At 43.5% G+C, this 21,155-nt stretch overlaps 1 protein-coding gene across 2 annotated transcripts in view; it reads right to left on the reverse strand.

Moving 5' to 3' along the window:
• The window catches only part of PHF10 (PHD finger protein 10), a 550,201-nt gene that overhangs the window by 356,122 nt on the left and 172,924 nt on the right, over positions 1-21,155 (reverse strand). For both annotated transcript variants that reach the window (XM_069234982.1, XM_069234981.1), the window contains exon 6: positions 3,727-3,876. In XM_069234982.1, the coding sequence (XP_069091083.1) occupies positions 3,727-3,876 (150 nt within the window). The remainder of the gene's footprint in view (positions 1-3,726; positions 3,877-21,155) is intronic.

A 21,155-nucleotide genomic window follows, 5' to 3' on the forward strand; every position in this document is an offset into this window, starting at 1 on the left:
TTGAACCCCCCCAACCCCCTTTTCCCAGCCCCCGCTTGACATATCACCAGAAAGTGTCTGTGCGCAACAAGAATCACAAGCACACTTTTTTGGGAAATTCTGTGAAGATTAGTCAAACTGTGCCAAAGAGATAGGCAAGTCAAAAAGCACTTTTTCTAACATGGTCTTAACTATCACTAGTGGCAACTGCCACTAGGTAATATACATATATATTCACTGAAAAAAAACTAAAGTTACAGGGACATTATAGTTAAGAAATAGATTTTTTTTTTGTTTTTTTTTTTTAAATTCACATTAAAAAAAAAAAAAAAAAAGGTTACAGGGACGATAAAGTTAGGTTCTGAACTTACTCGTAAAAGCCATTGAAATTCAGCAGTTATAAATACGTTCTTTCAAGCAACTATAATTCATGCCCCCGCCATGCACAGTTTGTTCTTCAATAATTTGAGTGATAATGTTTTATTTATATTTTTCATGGTGTTTTAGTAGTTAGAGTGCTGTAATATATGGATAGTTAGCAGTGCATGGCAGGGGCACGAGTTATAGCTACCTTAGGGAACAAGTTATAGTTGCTTGAAAGAACTCCAACTATAACTGCTGAATTTCTATGGTTTTGTACAAGTAAATTCAGAGCCTAACTAACCTGCCGCCAGTCCCTGCAGCCAACACTCATAACAACTCAGTCCCTGCAGAACAAACCTCATTTGTCTCAGCCCCTGCTTGATGGATCATTCCGAAACTTTCCATGCACAACAATAATCATCTGCCCACTTTTTTAGGAAACTTTTCTTAAGATTCGTCAAGCCAAAGATATTGGCAAGTCAAAAAATGCTTTTTCTATGGAAACATGCTCCTAGCTATAACTACCTCGTGGCAGCAGCCACTAGGTGAAAAAACAAAAACACACACACACGTACAAGATTTAACAATAGGTACTGCAACCCTGTGTATTCATAATAAAAATGTATACAATGAAATGAGCCCCACGACATAATGGTGTGACTACAAAACTTCTGAAGTTAGGGCACTTGTGTCCTGCATTAGTTAGAAAGCTTTGCTTTTCAGCTATGGACAAAGCACAAGCTGATCATTGCCGGAACTATTATTCTAGAGGATAATGCGCAGGGGTGTGGAATTTAATAAAATATCTACTTGTCCATGGGACAGCTAGCTGCACAAATCTATATGTCCTGCAAAAATATTAACTGGTCTCCTTTAGTGCCATGTAGTGTGCCGATTAATCAGGCAGCAATCTCATTATATACAATCTCTGATAAGCGCCTTTCTGACTAAGCAAGGGCTCATACTATAGTAGGGTTTGAATTCTAGCAATTCCTGCATTTTGCCAGGTTTCCACCGATCTACATACTGGGGCTGGAAGAAGAGTTAAGCAATAGTTCCGGGGTGGGAATGCACTTTGGAGTCTGTGCAAATTTACTAATTTGCATGTTTTCAGGGTTTTCACTAGCTTTTCTCGAATTGTTTCTCATACTGAGAAAGGTTAGAAATTTACTCCCGACATGGGCAGAAATAAAACTTCTTCCACGGTTGGGGAAAAAAGCGGTTGGAGGGAAAGTGAACTTTTAAACGCTCATGAGATTTTTCACATGGGCAGATTTATACATGCATATTTGCACGTGCTAAAAAGCAGTTCACAAATATTTTCTAGAGTACCATTTCCTGGCCTACTTCTGTAAATTATTGTGAATTCATGAAAGCTGTACATCTGCACTAACGCAAGGGTATATATCATAAGTGCACTTCTGTAGCTTTATTTAAGGATTGAGCCCCTATTTAGGCCCTGAATTAACCAAGACCTCTTTGTTTTTATTACAAATTTCTCTTTGTCTAAAGACTGGCTTCACTGTGAGTGACAGCATTTTGCCCTTTCAAAAGTAGCATATCAGCACACAAAGTAGTTTTGTTCAGTGCCAGAAACTGCTATGGTAATGTTTGGTTTTTTAAACCAAAAACATTATTGCATTTTGGCAATGTTTGCTATAAAGAGGAGGGCCTGGCATCTCCCATGACAATAATGTTTTACAAAAACCATGTCAAAACAAGCCACACATTGACAAAACCAAAAGGCTGACAACCAAAGTCATAACTATTGGCTTTGCTAAGGATTGTTTATTTTCATGTTTATGCGTCATGTTGAAACTGGCTGGACTGAGTTTTCCTTTATGAATACTTTTTGGGAATATTAGCATGCGTCAACAGATTTTAGTAGATGATGCTTTGAAGAAATGGTACCTACAATTTCACAGTATTTAGCAAAAATGTTTTTCCTAGTTGCAATTTCTGTGAACATTTAATTTGAAGAAAATACTCAACAATCCAGCTTTGAAGCTTCTGCAATTATTTGCATTTATTCAGAGAACATTCTACGTTACCTCATATTGCTACACTTTGCAAGCGTCTGCACACATTTTTATACTAGGACCACCATCAGCAGTGCAGTCCGAGCTCACAACATTTCCTTAGAGCGCTCACCCTTATAATAAAGATTATGCATTAATGAACCATAAATACAAGTTCGGACAGCATTAACATATGAACACAAAGATTGCCTTAACTGCAGACATTGCCCTTCCCTGATCCACAATTCGTACTGTAAGCTGGCAGCCAAAGGTTTGTGGGGCATGGGGTTGGGCCTACTTGTCATACTGACAAAATAAGCATGAAGAAATGTTGCCCTTGACCCCAAACAATATGTCCTGGGAGTCGGGCTATAGGAATTCCACACCCCTGAATGCGGGTAGTGCATACTCTGCAGTAATGTTAAAACCATTTAGGGTTAATTGCCAAAACTAAGTGCGGATGGATTCTATTTTGTTCTTTTTTTCATGCATAACTCTATAAAACTGCTCACACATTAAAGGTGGTACAAGATCTAACACATGAAAGATAAATTGATATTTATGTGCATTACATACAACTGCTATGCCGAAGAAGATGGACTGATTTTCAGACTCTCTGAATGTTCCTTCTGTCATGAGCTACACTTTACTTCCAATCTTTCTTGGTAGACCGATATGTTTAATGACAAGTTACAAGGCACTAGCAGACCTAAATAGAGGTTTTTAAACATTTGTGTATCAGAGAGACTCAAGTTGCTACATTTGCTGCGATTCAGCAGCCTCTGTATAACACACCAAACATGAAAACCCATCTTTGGCAGCCGTTTCCAAAATCAAAGCAAATATTTATTCTTAAAAAGATTACACATCTAAAGTCTATGAATATCAACCTAAATTAAGGCACTTGGATGAACGAGTTGATGGGGAAAGGAAAGTTGAAATGAGGATCTGTCACAGTTAGGAAATTGGAGGGGAGTCTTGCTTACATCAAACTTAAAAGAATATGAACCCCCAAAATCCGTAAGATCAGGGATCATACATCCCATTAGATTAAACTATATAGTGGCTAGGTTTTTCTTTTTTTTTTTTTTTTTTTTTTTTTTTTTTTTTAAACAAACTACTTATGCATAAAGTTCACAAAATACATAACAAAAAAAAACTCTTGCTGTATACTTTAACATTGCTTTTCTTAACTTCTGTCTTTTTAGCCGTAAGGCAAGTACCCCTATATTCAGCAAACTCCGTGTACCAATGTCAGGAACCAAGCCTTATAAGCTGTAAACTGCCCAGTGAGGTTGAAGACAAAGCAAAAAATGGAATGAGTTAACCAAAACTGCAAGAACTGTAAGCAAAAAATGCATCTTACATGTGTTTGTAAATCAAAATAGGCACGTCTTTCTTCCATTCTCTCTCGATTCAAATTGCTATTAAATTCTGCAGCTTTTTTGGCAGCTTTCTTAATGTATTCTGGAACTTTGCTGGGTTCTACCTTCTGCGTATTCTGGTGTTGCATTTGCTGAAACAAGAAGAAAATATACAACTAAATCACTAATCAATTTACAAATGGAATTATGGGTAAGACTTCTCTGAGAAAATCACACAAAATTTTTTATGTATTAAGTGGATTTGAGGCAGTGTTATTTCACAGTCCATAAGGTCCTCACCTACAGGATCAAAAAAAGACATTTAAGCAGTCGCGTTCCTCGAATCTTATCGTCTTTCTTCATCCTCTGCGACCTCCCATAACAGAGTGGGGTCATTCCAAAAGTGGGAGTTCTTAGATATTATTTTTTATTTCAGGACAATTGCAGGGATTCAGATATGTTGTTAAAAATACCTAAGGGTATGCCCAAAAAGATTTTCTTTTATTTATAGGTACCCTTGGTATGGCTAAGTGCAATAAAAATGAGTATACGGGTGAGAAATAATGGCCCACCTAGCCACATATAACTGTCAACATGTTTCCACATGATAGTATGCCTCTACTGGTCAACGGTCTTACTCAGGGCTCAAGAACTACATTCCTGCGTAATGCTTACATTCCATGCAAAAATATGAGGTATACTGTCCTCATAATTGTCTACAGTAACTTGGCGTTGACACCCTATTCTCGGATAAAATAGAGCATCATTGTTCTGCGTGGGGGGCAGTACCCCTACAGTCACATCTGTCAAGGGGTTGGTGCAGCCTTTCCAACCTAGAAGCCCCTACACTGCTGCATTGTAGATGTCTACAATGTGGCAGTTCATCATTGATGCAGCACTTTATTTTGAGTGGTCAGTGGCCTACGTGATGTAATGTGGTAAAGTATTGCAAGGTTAAGCTAATGACAGACTTAGGCCTGTGATAAGCCACACAAGAGGCTAAGTAATGGCTTAACGTATGTGCTAAACAAAGGTTGTCACAAGAATAGCAGTGACACACATTGGATGGAGTTTAAAACACTTATTTCAACTTACTCTGATGACCATAAAACAGCTCTGAGCAGACCATCTTTGTTTTTTAACCAAGCCTATTTTGGAAGATCCTTGTGATTGATTACTTTCAAGATTTAGGTCAGTTGTCTATCTGTTTTTGATATGTTGCTTCCTTCTCTCAATTCCTTGCTAATCCCGTCCTTATATACCCTGAAAAAGGCTGATGGTGAGACACTTTCTAAAGCAGCACTGATCACTGATGGAAAGGCATGCAGAAGCCCTGAATTCCACTCTAGGCAGAATGCGTTTCAGAGAGAAGTCCATCTTAGAAACTCTAAAGTGCAAAAAAAACATCCTAGCATTTTCAAGGCTGCAGTGAAGAACCGGAGCCAAGGTTTTCCCTATTCCCAGAATAGACCTTATGCCACCTCCAGGTGTAGCTGCTGTTCGGGATCTACCAGGAATCAGCCGTTGTTTGTCCGTCCTGGCACTTAAAGGTCGCTCCCCAGGTGGTGGGCCACTAGGAAATTCCCCTGTGGTTTCGGCCACTCCCAGAGGCATAGAGCCTCCTTAAACAGGGTCTATGACTCCAACCATCCCTGTTTGTTGCAGTACCACAAGGCAGCAATTTGTCCATGAGCTCCAACATCAGCCTCCTTTTGTTGGATGGCAGGAAGGCTTTCAAAGCCAAGCGAATGACCCGCAAATCTATGAGACCTATGTGCAGCAGGGCCTCTGCCAGAGGCGAGATGCCTCTGATTTCTACCTCTCCCAGATGGCCACCCAACATAGAAGGGATGCACCTTCATCACAACTGGTTCTCGGTGGGGTAAGGAGAGAGAACTGCCGTTGACCCCATTGCGGTGAAGCAGGCACTACTGCAGATCTTTTGCAGTCTCTTCTGACATCTGGACTTTGCCAAATACATTGATAGTAAACCTCAATGATGATTAAGAGGCTCGCTGTAGCCTTGAGATGAGCGCCGACTTCCTGATGTGAACCTGTTTTCAGAACCCAGTCATCAGGGTAGGGGAAGACTGCAAACCTTGGTCTTCAAAGGTGCGATGCAACCACTGCCATCACTTTTGTGAAAACCCAAGTGGCACTGTTGAGGCCAAAGGGCAGCACAGCAAAGCCAAAAATGCTCCTGGCCCACTGTCAGTCACAGGTAACACCAGTGGGCCTCCAGGACAGGGATGTGAAAATGGATGTCTTACAGGTCTAAAGCTACCACTGAGTTTCTAGGGTCAAGGACAAACACAACTTGAACCAGGGTGAGCATTTTGAACTTGTCCCTCTGTAGTGTAGCCATTTTTAATATAGCCTCATGCACGTTAGTTTAACATGCTAGGCCACTGTGCACTTTGCCCTAGATACATTTTATTCAGCCTCGCACTGTTATTTTACAATAACGAGTTTTACGGTCTTGTTTTAATTTCCTTCTATCACACTGTTTAGCTTAGTTCAGCACTGTGTTCTCAAACAATGCATTATTGATCACCCTGTGCTTCAGTCAAGGCTACAGTCTGGTACATTGCCAGGAAACATGGTAGAAGTTTAGTCTCTAGTATTCGTAGAAAATACAAATCCTTACGTAGGGACATTTTCTTAGAACATCTGCATGTTAGTTATAAAAACACTTTCTAGTCCTAGTACACGTCAGAGGGAGATTCCAAACAGGAACCTACAACTAGATGTAAACTGCCCCATTGCAGATGCAGATTACAGGCCTTTGCTCAGGTATGAGGGTTGATGTCCTCCCGGGGGAACCTGAAAGGCAGGCTTAGAGCTTCACATGCTGTGCTCAGAATAAAACTTAGAGAGAACATAATCTAGTTACACTATGATAGCCTTATTCTTGTGCTTCACTCTCATCGTTACCATTTTAATCCTACTGTGTTGTGTAGTTCTGGTTAATGCAGCTCACGCTTGGCTATCTAAAATGCAGTTGTTTTATTAAACCAATCTCTAAAACTTAAAATGCCCTTGTCATTTCTATATGAGACCGTACTGTGTATGAGAGAACCGGTTGTGACCGGAGTGACCACAACTTCCCTGGGAAGTCCTAAGATGTCATGCGCTCGGCTGCCCAATTGTGTCTTCCCTTTGGGAGAGATGAGGTACTGCTAGTTAGCCGGAGCAAAACCCGGATTTAGGAGTGACAAGGGTCCTTCACCGTGGGTCAGACCTAGTCCCCCACACTGCGAACGATCTTGCCGCCCAAAATCCAGTAGTCTCATTAGGATAATGTGAGCCTACGCGACATGGCGCCGCTAATGTTTGGTCAGGCTCTAATTTTCGGGTCCACTGGTATATCTCGGTCTCATATAATGTAATGACCCCTCAGTTCCGTATACGGAGACGTCCGTGGTACTGAGGATTTCCACCACCGCCGTATAGGTAACCCTATTTTACAGCAGGTGGTTGTTCAAGCTTGAACCTTAAAAGGATAAAGACCCTGTCTTGGTGTGCCTTCTCTGAACCTTTGATGCTTTATAATGGCAAATCCCCAGGCTGTACAAATAGCTCTTAATATGAGACAACCACTTACAACACATTTATTGGCACATGGACTTTCAGCACAGGGAGGTCCAATCACATTTGTGGTGGACACTCATGCAGCTTATAGAACGGAACTGTTCTATTCTTGGGTCACATTTCCAGCAGTTGATGGGAACACAAATACATTCCATACATATACAGTTGCGAACGCGCCTGGTCAGTACAGGGTGTACGCATACTTAGAGATACCTCTCTTATCAAGAACATAATTGGCTTGATGACGCCCTACACCATACAATTTTACCAGTAAGGTTAGGTCCCACCTGGCCTTTATTGGCCACATATACACCTCATCCTGCGGTTGCGAACATGGCGGTAGCGGAGGTTCGACGCTTATATATTGAATTAACGACAATATATAGACGATTAGTACAATTTGTGACGCAGACACTAAATAGAAACCCAGCGCGTGCTGCTCCAGCACAACCACATGCAGTTACACCAGGTATAAATCAGGTGACTGTACACTCTATTATGGGTAAAGTCCCAGCAAAACGAGAGGAGACTACGTTTTGGCTGGCACAAAAACTTAATACGCTGGAGGCGGTATTTCCCCATACGGGACCTCAGGACAAATATAGAATATTAACTATGTGCTTACCCTTTGGGCTGGTTCCCACAGTGGAACATTGTAATACATGGGGCACAGTATTTGCCCCGCTCTATACAACAGCACACAGTACACCGATACTAGCCAACCTACCGGAAGTGCTGAAACAAATTCAAGATTAATATGGGGCTGCCCCAGTCTTAGATTTAGGAATGCAACTGATGGGCAATTTTGCCACGGTTTCTTCAATAATCCTGGGCAATCTTAAAGGGGAAGCAGTTGCACTTGCAGTGCGCATGCGTCTTCGTGACGTTCCGCAACAAGATCAGGTGCTGGGACTGCCCAAAATAATAGCGGAAACATATTCCAGTATCAGTTGTGATAGCCTAGGGGTTAGACCACAAAAACCTAAATTTCAGGGGAAAGTTAATAAACACAATACAAAACAGCAACCTGAGGGTAATAAGAAGCGCTGGGAGAAAAAACAACAAACACCTAAAAAAGAAAGGGGAGAATCTCCACGTACGGAGACCCCGCAGAATAGGTATAATCTCAGAAATAGAGAGAATATAAAAACGCCTGATAGGTATCAATATACTGATACACGCCAATCTCATTCCTTTCAGGACTCACCGGAAAAGAGAAATGAAAGAGGTGGGCTATCAGAGTGGAGAACAGAGTACGTGAAACCGAGACAGGAATCACAACGCTCTGAGGTTACTGTCAAGAAGGAAGAGAAACCGGTGCAACAAAAACAACAGTTTAAAAAGAAAAAAGTGGCAGCAGTCTCAGTTAGACATGCCACTCAGGAAGAGGGTTCTCTTGAAGAACTGGGCTCTAGCACTGCTAGACAGCGCGGCAGAGGTCACAATAGTTCGCCGGAATCTTCTAGAGCATCTGGAGGTGAAAGCAACTGAGGACTTCATACAAGTAGAAACAGCAGATATGCGTGTCTCCGAACCCAATATGGTGTATAGAGTAACTCTACAATTGGAGGGAGACATTGAACGCACCATACACATGATTTTTTGGGTTTGTGTAGTTAAAATATATGATATTTTATTGGCTGAACAAGATTGGCCGCCTGATTTCGTCTGCACCTGCCCAGCCGGGGAGGAGGTTATTAAACCTTCCTTCTCGCCCCTTGTTCCAGTGGAACTAGTGGAGTCCTATTCTACAGAATGGGCTCTCGCACAGGCACCTGCATTATATAGAAATCACGTAGGGTGGGACAGGGATTCCCATTAAAGGTGAACTTCAGCCACAACCGCAGTATCCCATAAAACATGAAGCAAAGGCACCAGTGACAGAAATACTTACACAATTATAATACCAGGGGGTGATCGAACCCTGTGTCTCACCGATGAATAATCCCTTATTCACTGTAGCTAAACCAGATCATTCATATACAATAGTTTTAGACTACAGACATTTGAACGGACATACACGTACATATGCTATACAAAATTCGCATAGCACTGCACTAATGAGCAACATTGTGCGGAAAAAATGTAACAACAACTTTGGATATCTCAAATGGATTCTTCTGCCAGAATATAGTGCCTGAAAGCAGAGACTTAACAAGCTTTAGCGCACTAGGCGCCCAGAAAAAATTCAGTTGTTTGCCTCAGGGGTATAAGACCAGCCCAGGACTGTTTGCAGCTCGTGTGACTGCTAATTTACACGAGTTGGACCCTGAAGCGTTGTCATATGTGGATGATATATATCTTACGGATGACTAGTTGCTACAACATTTAAGACGGGTTGCCCGCATTGATGTAGGGTTTGCCAAAATCAGCTACAAATTTAATTTTAAAAACAAAAAAACAAAAATTGCCTTCCTCAGCGTCCTGTTCCTGGGATATGAGCTGTTGAATGAAGGGAAGAGCCCAGCACCACAATTCTAAGAAAAAGTGTGCACAATTGCAACCACCAAATACGATTAAGAAACTCCAATCATTGTTGGGCTTTCTTCCTGATTATGCTACACGCATAAAACCTTTATATGAATTGATACGTCCTGATTTTATAAGCAAATTCTGGACAACTGAACATACACATACTGTATGGGAGTTACAAGCAGATATGCTAGCAGCGAAACATCTACACACACGGGACAATAAGACACATTTGGTCATCAGGGTGATAGCTGGGGCCATTGGGTTTACTTATGTCACATTTAATGAAGGTGAGACAGTCCTGATTGCATACAAGTCACACTTGTATTCCGCGGCTGAACAACGATTTGCACCCACAGAGAAGATTCTCACTGCTGTACAGATGGCTGTTATTAAAGAGAGACCTCTTGCCCAGGCAAAACGCATTATTGTCGTTTCTCCTATTCCGGCCCTTGAGGCTGTTACAAAAGCTAGCATCCTGAACGCGAAAGCATTACACCCACGATGGATACAATGGGCTACGTCTAACAGCCACTGATGGAGACTACATTTTTGACCCGAAGTTACAAACTCGGGGATTTTTACAAATATGAAGTTGAATATCCAGTTCCCGCTGATACGTTGCCTATTGATCAATATCAGGTAGTCATGTACACCGATGGCTCTGTGCACGCAGCGATTGGAACGAAACACCAATATTCTGCTGCATGTGCGGTTGTGAGTGCCTATATGGAGGGGGAGAAATTCTGCCCCAAACATACCTATACACAGACCTTAGGGGATTGTACAGCACAATTGGCTGAGCTAAAAGCTCTACTAATGGCACTAGAAAATACAGATCCGACACAGTTTACACAAATTGTTTGTGATTCGTATTACTGCGTCCAGTCTTTTAATGAATACCTGCATTAATGGCGCTTGAATGGGTTCAGAGATTCGAAAAGCAACACCATAAAACACAGACTACTGTGGGGAAGGTAGCAGACCTGAAAGAGACGCTACCCAAAGTCCATGTTGTGCATACACTTGGGCACCAGCACGTTGGAATACACGTTGCTGGAAATACTTTGGCTGATGAAGCCCCAAAGTCGGCAGTGGCAGTTGCCACTGTAGCTGCAGTGACTCATTCGAGTTCTAAACCAGACACAGACATTATGGCTGCCATAAAAGCTACGATTGATAGCACGCCCTATCCTAAGGGATTTCCTAATAAACACCAATACTTTATGGGAAGTATGCTGAACGCTGAATTTAAAATTCCGAGCATGGGCGTACGCGACATCCCCAATAAAGATGTAAGACCACAATTGATTAAAGCAGCGGATGAGGGAGTGGCATCTGCACATGCTGGCGTGGCTGCCACTATTTCGCTATTGCAGGCCCGTTATTGGTGGCCTGGTCTCTATAAGGAGACCAAGCAGTATGTCCTTTGTTGTGACATCTGTCAACAAATTAAAGTTTCAACAGCTAAGCGCCCGCCGCAGACACCCCTCTTAATATCAAACAGACCATTACAATATGTGTACCTGGATCATTGCGGTCCACTAACACCGGATAGTGCATACAAATATATACTAGTCGCTGTTGATTCTTGCTCCAGATTTGTGTGGGTGTGGCCGCAACACTCGGCTGACGCTCGACTGTTATTAAAGATTTGTGAGTCTTTGTCGGTACATATGCAGTTGCAGCATTCCATTCAGACCAGGGCCCTGCTTTTGCCTCAAGGGCATTCAGGGACACCATGGCTTCACTGGGGGTCCAGCTCCAGTACTCGTCTCCATTTCATCCCGAGGGAAATTCTGTAGTGGAGCGATTAAACCGCGATTTAAAGCAATCTTTAACAGCCAGAGTCTTAGGTACGGTTCATAGTTGGCTAACCCACCTGTATGGAGTTCAGAGAGCACTAAATAACCTGCATAGAAGGTCCCTGGGGGGTCGTACTTCATATGAGTGCCTGTTCGGAACACAAATGTTTGTTCCGGATCTTGATGGTCCTGTGTGGAGGCGGCAGAAACACCTTTTGACATAAATGATCGTGTCACTGTTTTACCGGAATTACAGCAGTTCTGTGAAGATAACTCTTCTAAAAGTGCTGCCTCCAAGGGAAATAAGGATGTGCCAGTAACACCTACCGGCTGGATTCCCAGGGTTGGGGATCTTGTGTGTGAAAAGGTCGCAGTGAAAAATGAATTTGGCCCTTCTTATCATGCACCAATCCCTGTGTTGGGGATACACGGAACCAGAACTGTTATTCTACCCCCGTTGCCAGGTGCCAAAGAAAATCGCTTTGTTTCTATTGACAATGTCAAGTTACAACATGTGGCCGATTCTACACAGCCGACTAAGAGGAACGTCCAGTAGTTCCTGAATCCCTCTCACTACTGGAGAAGAAGTTCCGCTTCAAGTTGTCTATACCAACACTGTTGACTCTACAAGCTTGGGGAGGGTTGATGATGATCTTGCATTAGTTCCACTAACAACGACCAACTTAGAAACATTTGATCAAGTCACCATGACTACAGATGTGACGGATGGTGCTGTCTACAGTCTGCCACCGCGGGAAACACCAACTCCTCCATTGACTACGGCAACACCTTTTGCACAAACTGCCTCTGGTTACTTTGCCGACAACAACGATGGCCTATCGGGCTCGTTTGCCTCTTCGACTGCTGACCTGTCAGGTCCACATAAGCTGATACATTAGCTTAAAGATACATATTTTGTTTTTCCATGGAACTATCTGTGGTTTTTATTGACTATGCTAGCATTTTTTCTTTGGATTGGGTTTGTTATTACCTTTTTTCTGTTGATCCATGGTCCTTTTCTTCCCGAGAGATCAGCAGTTGAACAGGTGGAGGAGGTGTATGAACCACATTTTTCATCACATAAGGTTCGAAGAGACTTGTCCCTAGTGAACATTTCTGCAGTGCCAATTCCAGATGGGATTGTGTGGGATAAAGTAATGTTTGATATATATTGTCCAACTGAAATAATTCAAATACCGTATGTGCTAAAGTTATCTATCAATGATATAGTAATACTAGGCATTGTATCTGATAATTGGGATGTGAAAACAGTTGACTCAATGATGACAGAATTGCAATATTATACGGTCTATGAAAATGAGGATGTTTACCAGTTTAAAGACAATTATGGTGACATGTTTTGCTATAATTATTATGGGCACCACTTCATACATAAAGCGAGCAGACCAAAAACGATATTTGACTATACGCAATGGGAACATTGCCCAACTCCCCAGCAAGGGAGTTCAAAAACTTATTCGGATAAATTTACGTATTTTTCTGGGCATCATAGAAAGAATGCCGAGTCATATTATTTTAAGATAACCCTGACTAGGGATAAACAAATGTTGTTGACCAACACAAAATGTATATATTCGGACTCGAAAAATGTTGATTTGAAAAGTGTTTGGGGAACAAAAAATTGGCAAACAAGGGGTAGAGAAACATCGTTTAGAGCATGTCTCATTCCCGTTCAAATTATTTTTTTAAATGAAAACAGTACAACAGACCAGTTGCTTAGGCTTAGCTACAATCAGAGAATTGAACATGCCCAGTATACCTGCCCCTGCAAAATTTAATAACTGGCAACAGTAAACAAATGCAACCTTTAGTGAGCTTAGTGAATGGGTCCAGAATGGTACATTTAACACTTCACTGATACGTCCAGGCAGGTGGTTATTGTGGCCAATAGACACCAACGGGTGTCATCAATGTTTTATCACCTCCTCGGGGGGTTTCCGAACGAGTAGGTCAGACCCTCGCTATATATCACCAGAAAATGCTGAAATAATTACAACATATAGTGTAGGAAAATTGTGCCAAAAATGGCTAAAATCATCCTCGCTAGATGCAGGTAAGACACATCTCACTCTCCTGTCTAATAACACTGACTTCCAAGGTTTTTTGTCAGGCCCGAAGATACCACGTAGGAAGCGTTTCTTGTATGATGTATACAATGAAATATGGAAACTTTCTCTACAAGAGGCTGCAGCCCGGTTAAGGCAGATAGATCAGTAGAATCTGAAAAAAGCATTAGCTGTTGTGGATAATGGAATTCACACCTTGTCCGACCGGATATATACAATTAACAACATTGTTTCTTCTGCCATAGACATTATACGATCTGATATGTCTTCTTTATATCATGGACAGGGTCAGACCAGGTCCATTATGCAGTTGGGTTGGACGCTTCAGACATTGAAGGCGGGTCGCGTTCCATGGCAGCACATCAGTGCCAGGGAAATCTTTTTTTCCTTTAATTTAACGCAACAACAACAACTAATGGCCAAGAAAGAGGCGACTTATATCATGCTCAACATTGAAAAGTTAGAAAGATTGCCTTTTACCATGGCAGAGATTCCCTCAGCAGAGTGGTTGATACATGGGGTTATTAATCTGCCTATTTCTACATTACAATTCACTTCTTGTTTGAAACATGTCCCGGAAGGCAGATATGAAAAGTTGGGAGATAGTTACATCCATGAGGTGTGGGAGCTTCCCTCCTCATACAAATGCCTCAATGGCATGAAAGAGGTCTTTCTTAGCGGTAGTGAATGCGAGACTTCAGTCAGCCATTCAATGATTTGTAAGCAGCTGTCCTTGCATGGGGCGTGTAATGCCTCGGTTGCGAACTTGGCTTGCTATCTGAAGGGAGTTCCTGTCCCCTTGATTAGACGCACGTTCCAGATGCTTTCAAACGGCAGCTATGTCCTCCTCAATAGTGAAGACTGTTGTGGTATGCGGGCCGGAATAGTTTACGTTGTTTTGGTCACTAAGGTCGTTACTTGCTGCAGGAACGTGTTGTTTCCCCCCACTAAAATTAGGGAGGTAGCAGATATTTGGCCTCACATTGCTACTTCCAAGGTGAATTTTGACAAGTTAAGCAGACTGAAGGCTTTATTGTTTCAGAAGCATGTGGCCCTTACATCTGCACGCGAGACCTACGCACTTCAGGTGGCAAGGTCATCAGTGGAAATACAGTCCCTGTTAAATTCAAACTTTCCGAGACACTTTGGTGAACTCATGGGACGTATATTTAATGCGTCCAGCACGGCTGTATTAGCACTTTTTTCAAAGCTGCTGGTATTGGTTTCGTTCATACCTTTTCTTCCATATTCGGTTTAGTACCTTTGGCCATTCTTTCAATTTTCGGAAGCATTTTTGGGGGATTTCCGATAACTTTGGCTTTATTAGCTGGCATTTTGCTGTTTTTCCGCAATGGCTGTCCCGCCGCAACAAGGACGAATATGGACGCTCCCATCAGCGCAGCTGTGTCGTGAACGCATGATGCAGCTCTTTGGAGCAACACTCCTGGAACATTTGGAGTGTGTCTGGTCTTTGTCATTAAGACCGGTTTTGGATTGTGTGCAGCCCGTGTTTCGTGCCGTTGGTGCTCTTTTGAACATGCACTGGATGTTTGTCTCACAGCAATGCCCCCCAGTGGTTGATGCTGATCTGTTGATGTCCTCGATGAGGGTTCATCACTAGACATGCGCGCTGATTACAAGATACCCTTCCTGGAGGAGGTCGATATTAACTTGTTTATAGGCACTGCACGGGATGCCGCTTTGGTTGACACTGGGGCTCTGGAACACACCTGCTCCTTGATAGTGTTTGGCGTGGATTTTCCGGTTCTGTCATCTGCCAAGGTGGAAAATCTCCTGCTTTCCATGACCGATGCTTGATTTGGACTTATTCTACATTTACATTATGCTTTGAATTCGGCATTTGGCCGCATGCTCATTTTTAAATTGCAAATTACTATGCTTGTGTGTCCTCTTAAATTGTTAAAATTGAATAGAGTTTTACTTATGTTTTAGCTTAGGGCATTTTAGCTTTGGCTTAAACCACTTTCTACCGACAAGGGGAGGGTGTAGTGTAGCCATTTTTAATATAGCCTCATGCACGTTAGTTTAACATGCTAGGCCACTGCACTTTGCCCTAGGTACATTTTATTCAGCCTCGCACGGTTACTTTACAATAACCAGTTTTACGGTCTTGTTTTAATTTCCTTCTAACACACTGTTTAGCTTAGTTCAGCACTGTGTTCTCAAACAATGCATTCTTGATCACCCTGTGATTCAATCAAGGCTACAGTCTGGTACATTGCTGGTAAACGTGGTAGAAGTTTAGTCTCTAGTATTCGTAGGAAATACAAATACTTACGTAGGGACATTTTCTTAGAACATCTGCATGTTAGTTATAAAAACACTTTCTAGTCCTATTATAAACGTCAGAGGGAGATTCGACCAGGAACCTACAAGTAGATGCTGACTGCCCCGTTGCAGATGCAGATTACAGGCCTTTGCTCTGGTATGAGGGTTGATGTCCTCCCAGGGGAACCTGAAAGGCAGGCTTAGAGCTTCACATGCTGTGCTCAGAATATAACTTACAGACAACATATTCTAGTTACACTATGATAGCCTTATTCTTGTGCTTCACTCTCATCGTTACTATTTTAATCCTACTGTGTTGTGTAGTTCTGGTTATTGCAGCTCACGCTTTGCTATCTAAAATGCAGTTGTTTTATTAAACCAATCTTTAAAACCTAAACTGCCTTTGTCATTTATATATGGGACTGTACTGTGTATGAGAGAACCGGTTGTGACCTGAGTGACCACAACTTCCCTAGGAAGTACTAAGATGTCATGTGCTTGGCTGCCCAATTGTCTCTTCCCTTTGGGAGAGATGAGGCACTGCTAGTTAGCCGAAGCAAAACCCGGATTTAGAGTGATAAGGGTCCTTCACCGTGGGTCAGACCTAGCCCCCCACACTGTGAACGATCTTGCCGCCCAAAATCCAGTAGTCTCATTAGGATAATAAGAGCCTACGCGACACCTCCACCAAAAAAGTTGAGAAGGTGAGACAGGCCTCCATCCTTCTTTGCCACCAGAAAGTAGCAGAAGTAACAGCTAGTTCCCACATCTGATGCCATCACCCTCTCTATGGCTCCTTTGGCCAGAAGGGTCTGCATTTCCTGCTGTAAGATGGACAAACAGTCCTCAGTCAGATGTACTAAGGTTAATGACTGGTGTGGTGCAGTGGAAATCACTTGTCAGAAGAGACTGCTTTGCACATTGGAGAAAATGCCAGCTCTGTATGGCTACGTATCTGGAAGGACACACTAAAAAGGTTCTGCGGCTGCAGGAGCTGGTGATTGGGCTGCTTGCTATCTATGTTGTGTGTGGGTGTCACCACCTCAGCCATGAAAAGACTGTGGGGGTCATTTTGACCTCGGCGGTCTTGAGAGGGACCGCCGTGTGGAAGACAGCCAGTGCAGGCGGTTTTCCGCTCGGCGTATTATGACTGTTGGCCGCCCTCCGTCCTTTTTCGGACGGAGAGCCATCAACAGCCATACTGGCGGGAGGCAGGGAAGTGGAGGTTGCTCCACCTCCACCGCCACGCCAACAGAACACCACCCAGCGAATCACGTCCTGTGATTTGCTGTGGTGGTGTTCTGTTGGCGGAGCAGCCCCCATGGATCCCGCCCCCTCCCGGGGGATCGTCAGACCAGGTAAGTCGATCGTCCGTGAGGGGAGGGGGGTGGGGGGGTGTTGTGTGTGTGCATGGGGGTGTGTGTGTGTGTGTATGTAGAGGGGGTGTGTGAGTGCGTGTATGCTTGTGGGGGTGTTGTGTGTTTGGGAACGAGTGCATGTAGGTCTGTAGGTATGTCTGTATGGATGTGTGCGTGTATGTGTGTTGGTGGTGCCTGCGTGCGTGTCGGGTGTGAATGAGTGATGTGATGTTGGGGGTAGGGGTGGGGAGGGGGGGTCCTGCCACCTTTGGGGGGTGGCAGGGGTGGTGGGGGGTGTAGGGGAGGGAGTCGGGTGGGGGGAGACCCCTATCAGTGCCAGGGAAGGAATTCCATGACACTGATAGTGCTTACCGCCATGGATTTCATGGCGGTTCCAAACCGCATGAAATCCATGGCGGTCAGCCGGGTCCAAATACCGCCGGCGGTATAGTGAGGACCGCCGGGCTGGAGACCCAGGTCTCCAGCCCAGCGGTCGTCTCCGCCCTGGCGGGCGGAACGGAGAAGAGGCGGATGACCATGGCGGTAACCGCCATGGTCATAATTGCAAAAACTTGACCGTTAGCCTGTTGGCGGTCTTACCGCCGCTTCTCCGCCGTCCACCTGGGTCGTAATGACCCCCTGTCTGGCCTGCTGGGCTTTCTGCATGGGTGGGTGATGTTAGTACTGATCACGCCTACCATAGCCACAGAGGAGGCAAAACTGCCGGGGGAACGAATGCCGTGGAGAAGACAGGCCAATGGAGCGAGCTGCGGTCCAGCTGCTGTTAAAGGGCTCGAGATCTGAGTCTGCCTTCTCATCAGACAGGCAAGAGTCACTGAAAGGAATTTCCATAATGGAAGTTTAGACTTCCCGAGAAAAGCTGGTCAAGTGTATCCAGGCATGTTTCCTAAATGTCACAATAGGGACAAATGCCCAACCAACCCAATCTCTGGTATCTATCCCACAGCAAATTGTGAATTGCGCAGCATCATGGCCATCCTGAATGGCTTGCATAAAGGTGGGATGCATGTACTCCGATACCAAAGGTCGTATCTGAGTGACAGAGTCCCAAAGGGGCATGAGTGTCTCAGCCCAAAAGGCAGCTAGCTTTGACAGATCTTAATGCAAGGCTGGTTGAGAACGAAATGGTTACTTACCAGTAGGAGTAGTTTTGAAGCTTCAAGAGTTTTCTGGATTCACATTATGCACATTATTCCTCTATCTAGTGGTTGGGTCCGGAATTCTCTCTGTCATTTTTTTTGTTCTTTCTTTTCTGTTGGGTGTCATGGACCACCATTTGGTGCTGGGTCTGTCCCCTGGGTGACACCCGATGGCGCCCCAGAAGTTTCTGTGCGTAGTAGCTATCTTCAGAGTCTTTTTTCTTCCTTTTTTTACACTCTGTCTTTATATTTGACCTCTTTTCCACCGGTTTCTTGTTCTCATTTACTGGGGAGGTGGGGGGGGGGGGGGGGGGGGGTCCACATGTGAATCCAGTCAACTCTTCAAGCTGCAAAACTATTCCTACTGTTAAGTAACCATTTCATTTTGCAGCATGAATCCTTTTCTGGATAATGCTGTGCATTAGACTATGTACCGCTTCCCCTCGCTTGGGTTGGTTGGGAATAAATGAGGATGAGTTTGCACGCCGGTGTTGTTGTACTTTCTGTCCTACCGGAGCTTCCTTATTTATCTGTATGTCCACACAGTAATGTTTGCTGAATGTGTGTGAAGATGCCCATGTTGCCGCTTCGCAGATGGTGTCTCTGGCTATGTTAGCCATGAATGCTAGAGTTGCGCCTTTATCTTTTGTTGAATGTGTTTTAGGGCGAGAGGATAAAGTCTTCCCTGCTGCAGAGTAGCATGTTTGAATTGTCCCCTTTGTTACAGGTTAACCCTTTCTGGATTTAACGTACGAGATAAACAAATGAAATTACGAAATTGTTTGGTCTCCTGTAGATAACATATTACTGATTTCTTCGAATCAAGGGTATGCTGGGCTCTTTTCAGTTGCGTCTGTGGGCTCTTAAAGAACACTAGTAATTGAATGTTCTGGTTGACATGAAACTTGCTCATTACTTTAGGTAAGAATTGAGGATTTGTCCTGAGAACAAAATTGTCTTTGTGTATTTGTATATGCAGTTCCTGAATTGTTAACACCTGTATTTCACTTACTCTCCATAGTGATGTGATTGCTATTAGGAAGGCAATTTTCAGTGTGACATATCAGAGTTCTGCTTTGTGCATGGGTTCAAATGATTTTACTATTTTTGTGTCAGTACCATATTTAAAATCCACATAGGGGTCGGAGCCTTCCTTTGGGGGGCAATGCTCTTAGAACCCTCTAAGAACCTTTGGATCAACGGTGATGTGAAAAACCTTTTGCATGATGCCCTCTGGTGTAAGCTACAATTGCTGGCAAGTAAACTTTGCGAGATGAATAGTTAATCCTGCTATCTAGCAGATGGGTGAGATAGGTTATCACTGTTTCTCGTCTTGATATTGTATCTGCACCATTGTTCTTTGTGCACCATAGGAGATATATTCTTGATTTTACTGCATAGCATTGTCTAGTCTTTTGTTTTTTTGCCTCCTTCAGTATTTCCATAGTTTTAGTTTACAAGTTTAGATTGAGAGTGACTGGTTCCAAGTAGAATACTTGCCTCTTTTGCAGAGTGAGAAGGTCTTGCTCTTCCTTGATTTTGGTCATCTATCCCTTGGACAGTTCGAGTAGATTGGAGTACCAAGATGTCTGGCCATTGTGGGGCTATAGAAATCTGGCCTGTCCCTGGTTGTCTGGCTTTCTCCAGTACCTTTGGGAATACAGAAATCAGTGGAAAGGTGTAGGCAAATCTCCCTGACCAGTTTAGTGACATGGCATTCCCCTCTGATTGGTGGTGCTGAAACCTGGAGGCGAAGAGTTGGCACTTCCTGTTCTGTTGCAAACAGTTCAATTGTTGGTGTGCCCCAGAGCCTGAAGATTTTTTATAGGCTTTCTTTCTCATTCATGGAAACTGCTCTCCTGTCTGCTTAGTCTGTCTGCCTCTGTTTTGTCCTTCGCTGGCAGGTGGATTGTCTGTAAGTTGATCCCTTGTGGTATCGCTCATTGCCGTATTTCTTGGGCTACTTTGCTTAAGGTGAAAGACTTTCTGCTTCCCTGTTAATTCAGGTACAACACTAGTGTGTTTTCCGTCTGAATCAGTACAGTTTTCTGTATTACTCAAGTTTGAAAAGCTTTCAGGGGTAGCAGCGCCGTCTTCATCTCTAGGAAGTTTATGTGCTTTATTGCGTCTGCGCTGTTCTACTGACCTCAAATTATTAGGTTGCTTGTGTGCGCTCCCCAACCCCTGTGGGATGCGTCCGTTATGATGGTCACCAATGGAGATGTTATTTTTAAAGGTCTCCCCAGGGATATGCTTTTGGATGTCCACCAGTTTGCCTCTTTCTGTATTTTTGCTCTTACAACCACTAGATCCTTCCAACTCCCGGTGGCCTGTGACGAGTTGTTGCATAGCCATGCTTGGATGGGTGCATGTGCAGTCTGGCATGGGCTATGAGGGGAATACATGATGCCATCATTCCCATCAGTTTCATGTATTTCCTCACAGTCAGAGATTGCCCCTTTTGGTAAAGGCGAGTTTGTTCTCCGATCGCCTGTACTCTCTTCTGAGTCGGATATGCTCATGCTATCTTCAAATCCAGTCTCACTCCTAGGACAATCTTTTCCTGTTGTAGGGATAATGTCTTGAGGTTTATTGATAACCCCAGTCTCTGTAGAGTTGTGATCACTGTTATGATGTCTTTCTGACATTTCTCTCTTGTTTTGGCCTTT

This window comes from Pleurodeles waltl, chromosome 5, assembly GCF_031143425.1.
Source record: "Pleurodeles waltl isolate 20211129_DDA chromosome 5, aPleWal1.hap1.20221129, whole genome shotgun sequence".
In the NCBI taxonomy this organism is placed as follows: domain Eukaryota; kingdom Metazoa; phylum Chordata; class Amphibia; order Caudata; family Salamandridae; genus Pleurodeles; species Pleurodeles waltl.